This window comes from Phaethon aethereus (assembly GCF_964289735.1).
Source record: "Phaethon aethereus genome assembly, chromosome: 1".
NCBI classification, from domain to species: domain Eukaryota; kingdom Metazoa; phylum Chordata; class Aves; order Phaethontiformes; family Phaethontidae; genus Phaethon; species Phaethon aethereus.
In genome coordinates this window covers 74,754,970-74,769,013 of record NC_138575.1, presented here as the reverse complement: position 1 = coordinate 74,769,013, position 14,044 = coordinate 74,754,970, and the positions used below count along the sequence as shown (strand labels likewise).

The following is a 14,044-nucleotide window of genomic DNA, read 5'->3' as shown; positions in this document are numbered from 1 at the left end:
TGCTAAGCCTTTTTGTTCAGGAGAGCCTTAAAATGATCCTTGCTTGTGAAGATATGAGAGCTCTGAAGAACATCATCACTAATACTTCAGTTCAAATTTTTGAAGATAAATTACCCCACACCCACATAGAGATCTTCAGCCTGTTTAGACGGTTGTGGCTTCACTTACATGAAGAGTACTATGCCCCTTTTTTCTAGCTGAAGAACTGGACCTTAGTCTTCAGTGATCTCTTTTTAAAATGGCCATCTTGGCTACTCATTTGCAGAACAGGTGGCGAATATCTAGTGGCCAACACATTCACTTACAAAGCCAGAAAAAATTGGTGGACAGAACTAGGGAATATAGAATCTGCATGAACATAGCAATTTTAAATACTATTTAAAAGGTCATCCAACAAAAATGTATACATATTACATTCTTTTATTACTCCTATTATTATCACTATTTGTGATGGCCATCAGAAACAGCATAGCAATACACTGAGCTAATGGCAGATGGACAACTGCCATCTTTTGATTATGCTAATGAGAAATGTCGCTTTTCATGTACTTAGCTGTTTTTTTCCCCAGATGTGTGTGCTCACAGTGAAAACCTAATTCTACTTTTTTATGTTTAAGTGGATTGCGTGCATATTATAATATTGTAATTAAACTGTGCACTAATGACTCATTCCCTGCAAATTAAGTCAGAGTCCTATTAATGAGAACAGGTAAAGTAGAAAAGCAAACAGTGAAAGGCTACTGACTCTCACTGTTGAAAAGCCAGCTTAGATGGTATTTGAAGGTAGACACTGCCCAGCAAATAGAAGGAATAACCTTGCACTGCTAAGAAATGGTTTACCTTCTTGTAATCAAAGAACTGGTTATAGTAATATCCCAAAGAAGTCATGAATGTAAATTGCAGACTAAATGAATAATGGATAAAGTATTGCCATCTCTTGGCTACATTCCGTAGAGACAATAATGGGACATCAGACTTCTCTTCTCAATCAGAAATAATTCATATGTCTTTGCAGCTCTTGCAAGTTGGCTCCCCAATACAAAGAAAGAATCAAGCTGTCAGTATTCAGATGTATCACTACAGTGTTCATATAGTTTTTTCAGTGTCTTCCTTCACAGATTTGAGGTGTTGTAACACTGGAAGGCCAACTGTTTAATCTGGTCAAAACTAGTTATGTCTACAGATTTTCGTAAGAAATCAGAAAGAGATATGCCAAAAAAAAAAAAAAAAGTGCTTGACAATTAAAGCATGAAAATATAGCTTCATCTCTTCAAGAGCAAGAGGAAGATCTATCATCAGCAACATTTCAAATGAAACTTAAGGAGATATTTCAGAGAAATAACCTGAACTGGCAAGGGGAGAGATGTAGCTCATCCCTGCAACGGTGCAGAAGCCAAAAGGAAGCTAGTATGTAAGGAAAAAAAAAAAAAAAAAAAAAGGTATCTCACTGAGAAGGCAGTTCTCATGCTTTATTTTTGTTTCATAGGCACAGATGTTTTATGACATATGACCATTGGAACAGTCTACCTTCTGATCAGTTACTGTATACTTGTTAAATAGCCCTATCCTTTCCATTTCCTTCAAGTAAAACAAACATGGAGATGATTATGTGACCCTTAAGATATCTAGAAGCAAGGTTTTCCAAAGGAAGATTTGTAATGAGTCAGACTTCTAAATAACAGCAAGATGGAGAACTTTGAGAAGCGCTTAAACTCTGAATGGGTTTAACTTTTCTCAAAAGCTAGCCACTTACGTCAGTGCCTGCATGTGGCCCAGATTCTTCTAAAAATGTGGTCCAGACTATGTATGCTAAATTCCATTGAAATTCAGTCCTTGGTATGCATATTCCTACACCACTGAAAAGAACAGGTTTGTAGTAAGAAAAAAAAAATTGACCTTAAACGTGGGCACTCAAAACTTTTTGGGGTGTTTTTCCAAGAGCAGATGTTTGAAGAAAGTCTGTATTACATCAGACTACTATACTGTTTTGACAGGACACAAAATGTCCATACAGTAACACCACACGGGCAGCTGTCATATATCCAGCATTATCTTTCAATATAGTTATGGGTATATACAGCATTTGTATTAGTGCCAATTAAACAGTCGTTGTCACTATTTGGTTATCAAACAAACAATCTGGGATATCTGAACCATTCACACTCCCAATGGTGCAGATTCCTCTCAATTTTCAGATCAGGCAATCAGGTCCTTTGTTTCCTAATGCTCAGAAAGCATTCGGGAATTATTTTTTCTCCGGAAAGAAACCACCAGATATCATTTTATACTGAATTTGCTCAGACTTCTGGAAACATCTATTTGATACTAGCTATGCCCAAGATGACCGGTATTAGCATAATCACTTCAGTTTACTTCGTGTAAAAACTTGTCACATGATATCTATGCTTACAGCTTTGAATGTTGATCTTCAAGATGGAGGTATTTCATTCCCTCATCTGCTGAACCACATAGGAAAACATCATGTTCATATAAGGCATATAGCAGTACTTTTGATTCATTAGCCTTATCCAGTAAAACACAGTGGCAAGGCTATGTTCAGTTTTGTTCTTGTTCATCCGGAACAGAATCACCATGCTATATCACTCTTGAAGGGCAAGACCATATGAAATTTACAGGAGGAAACACCAACATAAGAAAGTCGCGTGTTAACCAAGAGGCATTTTACTGCAATGAGGGTGTATTTTTAAAAGACACTTCACACAGTGCTGGGGACTGAATCTTCTCATTAACAGAGGAAAGCTAAAACCTTTTTTTCAAGTGGCATTTATGTCATTAAATGTGGGTATGACTGAAAATGCAGGGCTGATAGATAGTTCTTCCTCAGAGGACAGGTTCAAGAATGCATCGTGTTAGTTACAGTTTCTCCAGCATGGCCCCATCCATCTACTCCTGTTGCGACATCTAACAATGTAAGTTTTAACTTCCATTCTTACTGAGTCATTAGTCTCTCTGTGGATACTGGAAATAAAGGCAATCAGGTATGGCTAACTGTGGCAGATATCAGATGACAGAATCTGTATACCCCAGTGCGGACTCAAAGGCAGGGAGAGAAATGGAGGGCTTCAGATTACGAACCCGTCAGCAGGAATCAACAGGACATTTCAAAATGAGATTACATTTTCACTGACAAAGAGTATCTTTGCCACAGGAAAATAATCAGGTGTTAGCTGTTCTTCTATAAATACAGTGTGCATTTCATTTACAAAAAGTAAATTAAATTTTGACAACCAGGGATAAAAAAGCACTTCCTGTTGATCTCACAGTACACTACTAAAGCCATGTCCCGACTTAAAATTCGCTAATGAAATAACAAAGGCATGTTTATCGCTACACAAACAAACAAGAAAAATTCCTTGGCTTTGTCTTCACTAAGATAACGTTGTGTACTAAATTCTGCTGGGAGCAACAAACCAAGCATTGTGTCAGGTTCTTTGATCTCCCCTGAAAACTACTGCTTTTAGTATACAAAGCCTGAAAGATGAGTGATAGGGAGGATACAAAAAGAAGAAAAGAAGGAACATTGTACTTTTCTGACCTTGTACTGTCTGACGACCAGATGACAGAGGGTTTGTAGGGAACACTATGGTTATATGTAATGTAGGGGAACGTCTGAAGTAAGAATTCCTCCTTGAAAGAGACTGTAATGGCTGCACAGTCACTCATGCCATTTAAAGGTGGCTTTGGACCAGTTCTTCATGAGAAACATGATGAATGTTTCTTCATGACTGAAGAGACAGTCATCACTGAGCTAAACTGGATTTGAACAGAGTTTGGAAGGCACAATCCTTCCAGGCCAGCAGCTACACTAGATTCAGCTCCACTCATGTCAGCATGGGTGACAGTCCATTCTAAATACTATATGATAAAACCTTTCTCAAAGCACATCTAGCCCGTCTGACTCTTTCAAATGGCACCAGAAATTAAGAGGCATGCCCAATTTCTATTAGACAGGTTGTGCTGAGAGCTAAAAATCACTGTTAAGACGTGAAGAAAGACAACTTTTATTTTTTTCCCAGCATATATGTACCTTTAGAGATGAAGTCTGAAAGATTTGAAGGAGTCTACAGAGTCAGTAATCTGAACCTCTCCCACTGACTGGCTGCCAAACTCTCCCTTTAATTCCAAACTAAATAACATGTAGCAAAACAACATAGGCGAATTTGGTTAATACTTTCATTTCAATGTTCTCCTTTGCACAGAAACAAGAGGCCTTTGAGGTTTTCAAATTTTCCACAACCTCAACCCATCTTAATATATTTATGAAGTCAGCCACATTTGCACAAAGCCCACCTTTTTATAAGGAAACTGCCATTCTGATAAAGCTTATTTTAATCAGAATACTTCAGCCCACCGCATGCAGAGATACAGCCCAAACGACGGTCCTGAAACGAACCGTCCTCCCAACTTACTGGAGCACCAATGCATTATTTTAGGACTAGCTTGAATGACTCTAAAAATAAGGAGAATTAGACTCAAGCCTCTATTTTCTCATTGCTAGCTAGCTCCATTTTTGTATTCCCTTTTTTTCCTCGCTTTCTTCCACATGTGTGTTCATGTGTGTTTGGCTATTATAAGCACTTTATCAATCCTGACGTTACTCCTCAAAATCCATTTCAGAGGGATGACTTTTATGGCTCCCATGATCCTTAAGCCGCCTACGCTATTTGTAACTCACAGAATCAGAAACTAACACACAGACTGTAGCTTTTCATACAAAGGCACAATAGGAATGAATGTATTAACCTCTGTGGTGCATGGAATGTGTCAGCTTACACACTGGCAGCTATTTCTGTGAAACTCAGCTAACTTCCGCTGGCTGTGTTAAAATAAAAAAAAAAATCTTCCCCAGAACTATGTCCCACGCTCTCGTATGCTGGCCAAACAACTGAAATATCTGATGTTGCAGAGAGTCTACTTCATACTGACGCTGGCCAAGCTGAGTCTGAGAATGCATTTTACATGTACTGTTTATAAATGCTGAGCTTTTCCAAGCAGGTATAAAACTCTGCGGTTCCATGTGACTTGGCAAATAATAATGAGCGGGGAGACGAATTAGCAATGGAGAGTATGGGAATTTTTTTTTTGTTTCTACAAAAGAATGTCAATCCAGATTTTGCAGAACTAGAGATGGTTTGCATCTTGATTTCATTTTAGTCCGAAATTTTACCCAGTGCCACCCTACCAGCAAAGCACACATGGCAGGTAACAAAATTCAAACTGTGGAAATGGACATCACATTTTCTTGATTCCACTGACTTGACATGGGTTGCAGGGCTAATCAGGAATACCTGAGGAACAACTGCACGGCTATCATTAGGACCCATAGACACCCTAATACCTACAAAATTTAGAATGATATTGGGAGTTTTGAACCAGATACATCTGGCTACCAGGCCAACTCTTTAACGTAGCTCAAAAAAACATTCTTCAGTATCTTCCCACCTGTTTTCTAATTGCCTATGTTAAATTGGTATAATCACTAATTATCTGCACTACAGCAGTGCCTAAAACGTGCTGGCTACTATAAAATGCTGTAGGAGGGGCCAGTCATTGCTCTGAAGAGCTTACAGCCTAAAAGGACATAATCATGTTAAGCGACTTTTAAGCAGTTTAAAAGTGCTTGTCAGGACAGAGCCTTTCGGCCAGCAATGTGTTTCCTTTTGCCGGTTTACACCTAGCCAGCCTTCACAGCCTGCACCAGAACCATCTATCGGAACAGACGAGCAAACATACTGCTCTGCAGAAATTTCAAGTACAAACCTAAGAGTAGTTAAATTGACAATAAAGACAAAAACGCGTTACAAAAAGTTCCCTCAAGGTAAAGGAAAACGTGTATGATTCGACGATTATTTTGCTTCAGAGGCAAATTTTACGTGAAGGGAGCGGACCAAACCCCCTGCTAATTGCACTGCGTTCAAATGGAAGAGAAAACTGTTTTTTCATATTTACTTAACCTTTGCCTCTTCTGCATTGTTTTCGGACTTACCTGCAGTTGGAGTGGGCCTAAGCCTGGTGTTGCTGCGGCAGCAGCTGCCATGGTAGTTGGGATCAGCTGAACAGGGTAAGGGTCACCTAAGTAAGAGAATAATAGAGGCGTCAGCACCTTTTATCTACTCTCCACCTGCAAATTAAAGTCCTGCATTCACTCTTTCCAAAAGCCTTCTTTTGTGTGCCTTGTTGAGGCCTAATGAAAAGCTCTATTGTGCAGCCTTTTACTAACACTCTTTTCACAATTCTGGCTGAGAGAGGAATGTGAATAAAAGGCACAAGCAATTAAGGCGGAAACCTCATCCTTTTTCATGATGTATTTAGGGAAATGGAAAAAAAAGTGCACATTGATCAGAAGGCTGCACTTCAAAAAAAAAAAGAAAAAAAAGAGGAAAGAAAGAAGATGGGGGTGGAGGAGAAGAAAAGGAAAACAGTACAACCTTGATAAGATCACAGCATTAGAAGGGGACAAATTTACAAGCTTGTCCAGAATATGAAGTTAACCAAACTCTGCTCACTGTTAGTAAACTGAGCCTCACACAGATGAGAAACGGCACTCCCTTGCTTTTAGGTGAGAAAAAAAAAAATCTTGCTTTCGTTTCAGAGTTTGATCCTACAACAGGAGAAAGCGTGCAAAGTTACGTAAATCAGACAGGAGCCTCCGAAATTCCTGCGCCAACTCCACACCATGACTTGTGGTTCACTTTTGCTTCTGAGGGAAAACTACTTCAGCTTTAGCAAGAAGTGCTAACTGCTGAATGAGATAAAGGGCTCCAGTAAAGGTTTAAGAAAAAGTTGCAGGCGTTTATAAAGGAAAATCACCTCAGATGGCAAAAATCACGATGGAGACAGGCATGTTTTAATGTTACGGAGCGCTCACTTTTGGTCACTCCTTACATACCCGACTTGTTAAAACAAACTTTATACTAGCCCATCAACAAAACTATTAAGAAAACAGGTTAAAAAATTTTTATATATATATATACACACATGCATTGTATTGCTTCTCCAAATAATAAAATGTTTAAGCACTTTCCACCCAAATAAGGATCACCAGAGCATTTCTGTATGTCCCTATGTTCTGGCAGTGTGCACGATTCCTGTAGCATTAAAATAGCCATTTGAAATGAGACTATGGAAAAGGCAGAACACTTCATAAGGAAAAGCTACCTAAATGTTCCTGTACATTTCATTAGAGAGGTAGACTAAAAGTTTTCCTCCTTTATTGTGCTTTTTTGAGTGAACTAGGGAAAGAAAAAGACAAATTAAGAAGGCAATGCAGGCTGTTCTGTACAATCATTATTAGCTGTTATTAAATTAAAGTTTATAACGGTATCAAGCCTAAGTTACAGGAAACAGAAGACAAAGGGAAAGAAATTTACCTCATGTTTTTCAAATGTTAGAAATAAGCTGTGTCAGTGTGTACGCTTTCAGTAAAACTGCTAATGTTTATTTTTTCCTTTTATAATGCAACCTTCATAAAGAAGTGATTTTCATTCACACGTTTTGATCTTCTGTTAGGAATTAAATACCAGAACTTCTAGAAATGGAGGACCAGAAAAAATCTGGGCTGGCAAAGCATCTTAACAGGTATTTAACTTCAGTAAGCGTGCCTGCTTATATTTAAAAATTTCTTAAATAATGATTTGCTGACTGAAGCCTCAGTCCTTCAAGGCTGTCCAGCCAAGCAATGGGAATCTAAAGGTCCACCCAGGCATGCCCATTAATGAATGTCCTTGCACCAGCACCAGGCCACAACTTCTCTTCTATTTATTTATTGTTGATAAGCAACAGATATGCTGACTTGCTTGGGTTTTTTTCCCAGAGAATGCCATTGTTTCACATTTCCCAATTTTACTTTGCTTTAACTGAGGCATCCACTTTCTGTTTCATATCATGGACTGAATTAAAAATTCCTCTGACTTGCAATTTTCTAGAGAGTTATCTTGTGACCCAAGCAGTGGGCCTTAAACATGTGAAGACACAGAGAAGAAAGAGATGGTGGTCAAAGACTCAGGGTGAATGGTGTTTAGCTGCTTCCACATCACTAGTAGCTCAAAGGCTAATCCCAGTATCATTCTGAAAGACTCCTCTCCAGGAAAGGACATTTTGTTCAAGAACCAGCCATGAGAGAATACAAAATTATTAATTTCTCAACTGCAAAGAAAAGAACGAGGGAAAAGTTTCTCACTAGAATGTTGGTTTTACAGCCCGTTAAAATTTTTAGTTACGAATTATTTGTATTAAAACATATGTATTAAAAGATTAACTTCTATATGCTGCCCCACATTCCTCTTCTCTCCACACACGTATAAGCCTCAGCCCCTCTTCCCACAATCTCATGCTAATTCATAAATCACACTATTTTCACCTTCCTAAACAGCCAGGCAGATTCTCGTAGCCTCATCTGTTGTGGTAATTCCTATCCTTTACAGTTCATTTGGTAGATCTATCAAAGGGATGCTTGTGAGAGAAGAACGTGCTGAAGTCCCCATGGCCATGTGCACACCCCATGGCCATGTGCATGGTCACAACCAGTGCCTTTGGTGGTGCAGGTAATGCCTCTGGGACTCTTTAGGAGACCATGCTAGAAAGCAACTACTACACCAACACACGCTAATGTAGTTTTTCAGAATTCTAAGGAAAAAACTTAAATTCATCCTAAAACCAGTTTATAGCTGTACAGAGCTAGACTCTCCTGTCCACCAGGTTGTTTTTTTTGTTAGTTCACTCTTTAAAGGGTTTTACAATTTTCCAGTGCTCCAAAATACTTTTAACAAACATACACAACAAACAAAACTGAAAGGCTTCTGTAACCTATCATCAATCTTTGCAACGTTATGCTTTGGTAATACCCTCTGTTATCTCGTGCTTATCGTAGGGGTTTAGCAATTCTTTTTATGAAGAAAAGTATGTCCTGCCTGTCCTGTGACTCTTTCACAAGTGCCACTCATACACAGCGTATCTACATTGCTGCTCCCACGGTACAGACACAGGAGCAGCGGGTAAGTTGGAGGAAGGTACAATAATGAGCAGAGACACCATCAGGGCTGGCGGTCCACTCTGTTTGCCCTGGTACCAATATCTAACAAAAGATCACCACTGTCTGGAGGCACTTACTGTCCACAGCAGACAAAACACGAAAGAGTGAGGAATATGCTCAAACGCCGTGCCATACGCTGGGTCACTCAACAGGCTGGTGGAAAAGCCAAGATTAAATCTCACAGACAACTCTTCAGACAGTGCCCTTCCCCGGGAAGGATCCAGGCCCTCTACCAGTGAGGAGGCCAAGCACTTACATACTCGCATCACATGGAGCAGCTGCCACCCCTCAAAACACTAACAAAGGCCTCACGTCTCCTCTGATAAATATGTACCTGTTTGTTCTTTGCTGTTACTCTAGAACATGACACATTTTTCTATTGTCCTGAAATTTAGTCCCATCTCAGACTGAAGGTTTTGCCTGAGCAGTTTTGGTTAATCCTGAAGTCTGGGAAATGGATGTCTTAACTGTTTCATTACTTCTTCAGTAAATATCTTGGGTTTAGACATAAAAGGTTGCTACATTTTTTTCCCAAGTTCTGGGAACATTTCAGGAATGTGAAGCAAGATATACAGTTATTAGATACTTCCCAAGCCATTCACAAGTTTGCATCACTGAAAACACCAATAAATACTCAACCAACTATACCACACTTCAATTTACAAAATTCACTACTAATCTACTAATGCACGCAGGCAAGAGTGTACCTCCCTGCATCGTTCAGCTACAAAACAAACATTTTTGGAGTCCTTTCATGTTCAAAACTGCCTCTCGCTATGTGTGGACTTTTCTTACAAACAATGCATCAGAGAGCAGTTTTGTTGGTGGTGGTTTTCTTTAGTATACTACATGGCAAAATCTGGAGCAGGTCAAAGGCTGGGATTTTTATTGTGAGAACAAGGTAAAAATTATTTCATTAGCTGACATATTCTTCTCTAATATATAATTCTTTCCCAGCTACTTGGCGACATCACTTGGAAGAACAGAATTGTTCGTGACTGACTACATGAAAAGAGCACAGAAGGACGTACGTACGGGTGATACAGCACCTGAAGAAGTGAATGGGATATGTCAGCCTGGGGGAGCTGACAGGGTATGTTAGAGGTGTTGATGCACACTGTGAGCAAAGGAGAATGCCAGTGGCTCAGGGAAGAAGGAAGGCAAGGCTGAACCCTCAATTCTGTGCCAACTCTTTATTTCTCTATCTTCTTTTGGTCCATCTTCCACAAACATACCCAGAACCTCTTTCCTGATAATTTATGCGCTGCAACTTCTTTCAATTTCAAATCACACCTTCATCCTTGCCCAAAGTAATCTTCCAAGATCTTGCTTATGAGAGGATTTTTCATGAAGTACATTCACTTTTAAACCACGCTTTCTATGAACTCTCCCTATCATCCTCCACTGAAAACACTCCTGCGAAAGTAAGTTGTGGTACAGAGCCAAGTGGACATCCTGTTCCAAAAAAACCACAACCAACCCTGTGCTTAGGAACTTCATTTTTCAACTTACTAGCTACCAAGCTCATGGATAGTAAATGATTATATACTTGTGGAAATAACAACAGTGGCTCTTAAACCATTTATATGTTTTTGCAAAATTTTATCAAAGGAGTTTAGTAAGTTAAAAAGCATTAAGACTTTTTTTAGAAGAGAAAAGAAAGCATAGGAGCTAACATTATATGTGTTGCACCGTTCACCTAAACTCCTAAGATGTTTTTGTATTCCTTTTTCTGTCACTCATCTCATTTATTCTCCTTCATGGTGTAATCCCCCCTAGTGTCTTGTCTTGTCTCCTGACAGGCAGCAAGCTCTTCAGAGCAGGCACAATTGTCTTACTTGCTATATAAATCAAGTTACATGATAATGTTAAATTATAATGTTTTGACAAGATTTTTAAGTTGAACCTGATTATATGAAACAATAGAACACACTGTTTTTTTTCTGAAATTTTCATCTTTAAAAAAATGATACCAGAAGAGGAGAAGTAGGGGGTTTATTTCCCATTATTTTTTTGAACTTATTGTTTTCTTCTTACCGGTCTTTCAGGGACAGCAAGTAAAAAAAGTTGGAGGTCATGGAAGGAGAAGGAAAAAAGAAAACAGTGTAAAGAATATAAAGAGTAGGAAACAAAAAAAATTTCTTAAATTATAATTTCCAAAATCAGTATGCTCAACTAAATTCCATGAAAAATACCAGAATAAACATTTCCTTATAGTAGATTCTGTTGAATGAAAAGGAATTCTACATTATCTTCCCTCCATTTTTGAACAAGCTCTACAAAAAGCCACAATAATTTTACACTCAATTTATCCCTTATGTATATTTAAAATGAATAACCACAGCCGATGGCTAACTGACAGGTAAGCCATTGCATCTCTTCTCACCATTCATTCATTCTCATCCTCATCACCATTTTCCTTTTGCTTTTTTTGTGCGATGGTGGAATGCAGTAAGAGTAACGGGAGGCTGTGAAAGACATGAGCAGTGTTCCCTGACTTCTGGCTCTAGGCTTCAGGGATTTAGATAAATAAGAAAAGGAGTATGAAGAAGATAAAACCAGCGGCTTCCAAAAAGAAATCCAAACTGGTTCCCTGATTTTCTGTGAGGATAGTTCCGGACAGCACTGACTACGTGCTGCCTACAGGAGATTAGCCTATTTTGTATTTTAGAGAAACAATTCAGTCTACAGAAGGGATGGCTTTGGAAGGACCTAAAAGCAGCCTTCCAATTCCTACGAGGAGGTGACCAACAACACAGGGCCAGGATCCCCACGGCAGTGTTTGGTTGGAGGACAAGAGCCAACGGACGTAACGTGAATCAAGAGAGGATCAGATCTTCCCCATGAGGACAGCCAGACGTTGAAACAGGCTGTCAAAACAGGGTTGTGCAGTCTCTGTCCTTGGAGGTTTTCAAGCCCTGACTGAATAAAGCCCTGAGGAACCTGGTCGTATCTCCTAGATGACCCTGCTTGGAGGAGGAGGTTGGAATACAGACCTTCTGAGATCCCTTCCAATGAGAATAATCCTATGATTTTCAGGGTACCCATTTTTTTTAATATATATATACCTGTTGAATAAATGACAGTTATTCAAAAGCTCTGAGGGCCAAGGAAAGCCAACGTATTTCCACAGAGCTTTGTATATGTTCATGAATTTAAAAATCAGGACTTTTATTGGGTTGCCCAGCTCTGGATAATAGTGCCATAACACCAGTTATCTTTTATGGCCTAGAAACTGAACTGAAACTACCAGCCTGTTTTCACAGGACCCTATGATCTTGCTTGTCTATTTTGCTTTTATTAGCATTATTGTGAGAAGCCACACATAGATCAGGGGCTATGGGATTCTTTTAGTTACAAATAGTCTTCAGTTGTGTTGTTATTTTTTGCAGTCTTGATGCCTTCCGTTGCATTTGCAGCATCACAGAAGAGACACATTCTCACGTATGCTAAAAGGCAAAGTTGTTACCAAAAATTCCTCCTTCTTGCTGTTTCTATCCACAATGCTATTACTCTTTTCTTATCCTGGGGGGAACATGAGGGTTTAGTCATATGCTCATTCTTTTCCAAAGCATAAACAGTAGCCCTTAAAGATGACTAGCATCTTTATAAAGAAGCTACAGTATGTGGTCCTCACAACACATGGTTCCTATTTTTGTCATTCTGATAAAAGCATAGCAATGTCAATATTTTTTTCTTGTGATTTTGCGTTTGTCAATGACCTGTATGTCAGCTGATACAGCTGACAGAGTTAAATCAGAAATTAGCGCTCAGTCTCTTTAGAAGCCAGACACATGGACACTGAGCACAAGAAAAATTATAAGACAGTCCACATGATACTCCATTAAACAATGAAACATGTGACTGACTAAAAGACAGAGATAGATCAGCAAATTTCCCTGAGGAAGTTTATGGTATTTAACTCCTAAACATTAATTTTATTGTACTGTATGAGGAACCAATTAACTGAGAGTTTCATTTTTATCGGACATTGGAATTATTGTTCAGAATATAGATGAACAGTAAATTCAGCATATTTTAATTTTATTAGGCTTGGCTTGTTCATCTCACACATTTTTTCCAATTTTAAAAGGTAATTAGATATTTCATCAATAACTTTGTGTGCATTATTTTATTTAGAACACTTCCAGCAGCAAGGAGCTGATATGTAAGACACATACAATGTACCTATTGTATATTCAGATTTCCCCCCCCCCCAATTGGATATGGTTGAAATAGTGATTAAAGCGCTTTCAGAAAACCTCGTGTTGATGACATCTGACTGGGAACACAATATGATTCGTTACAACACATTATCCACAGGGGAGAGGAGGAATGGGCAAAGAAAAAAAAAAATCTTGTTTCCAAAATTTGGCATAGTTCCATAAAAATAACATGAGTATCAGCAAATAAAGGCTACCTAGAAGCTTCCCTGAGAATTTGCAAATAACCTGGAAAACATATCTGGAGTAAATCCCACTTGCAGATATACAGACTTCGTAACTATTGTTTCCTGAGAAAAGAAAACAAACCCTAATCTCCATGTAATTCAATTTCTTGCACACCTCAGTTTAGAAAACGAAGTATGTCGTTCTTCACCCTCCAGAGAAGAAAAGATCTGTAATGCAACTGCTTCAATCATATGGAAAAACCTCAGGACCGATACAACATACCACACCGCCCGAAGTGGCTAGTCAACATTTCACTTCCTTTTTAACGTGATTGTCAAATGCTTAAAGAAGCAATGGAGTGCGGTTTCCAAAATTAATCTTAACTTAGCACCATTAATTGGGGAGGACCCATCTTCTGTAGAAAGTCTGGGCTATTCTGTGTCTTTTGGTGGAAAGCTAATTGTAAACAATGCTGCAAATGCAGAATCACAGAAGCACGGGGAAGCATTCTGTCCTGGTGCGTTCTGCTACATACATTTGTTGAAGAACACCCAATCTACCACTGCGCTCAGCCTAACTCTTTCTGCCTTTTCTGTAAATA

The 14,044-nt window shown here is 38.9% G+C and overlaps 1 protein-coding gene across 7 annotated transcripts in view; it reads right to left on the bottom strand.

The window, feature by feature from the left end:
- The window catches only part of SOX5 (SRY-box transcription factor 5), a gene marked incomplete at both ends in the record, with an annotated part of 298,722 nt that overhangs the window by 80,702 nt on the left and 203,976 nt on the right, over positions 1-14,044 (bottom strand). For all 7 annotated transcript variants that reach the window (XM_082010588.1, XM_082010587.1, XM_082010589.1 and 4 more), the window contains one exon: positions 6,008-6,093. In XM_082010588.1, coding sequence (XP_081866714.1) covers positions 6,008-6,093 — 86 coding nt within the window. The remainder of the gene's footprint in view (positions 1-6,007; positions 6,094-14,044) is intronic.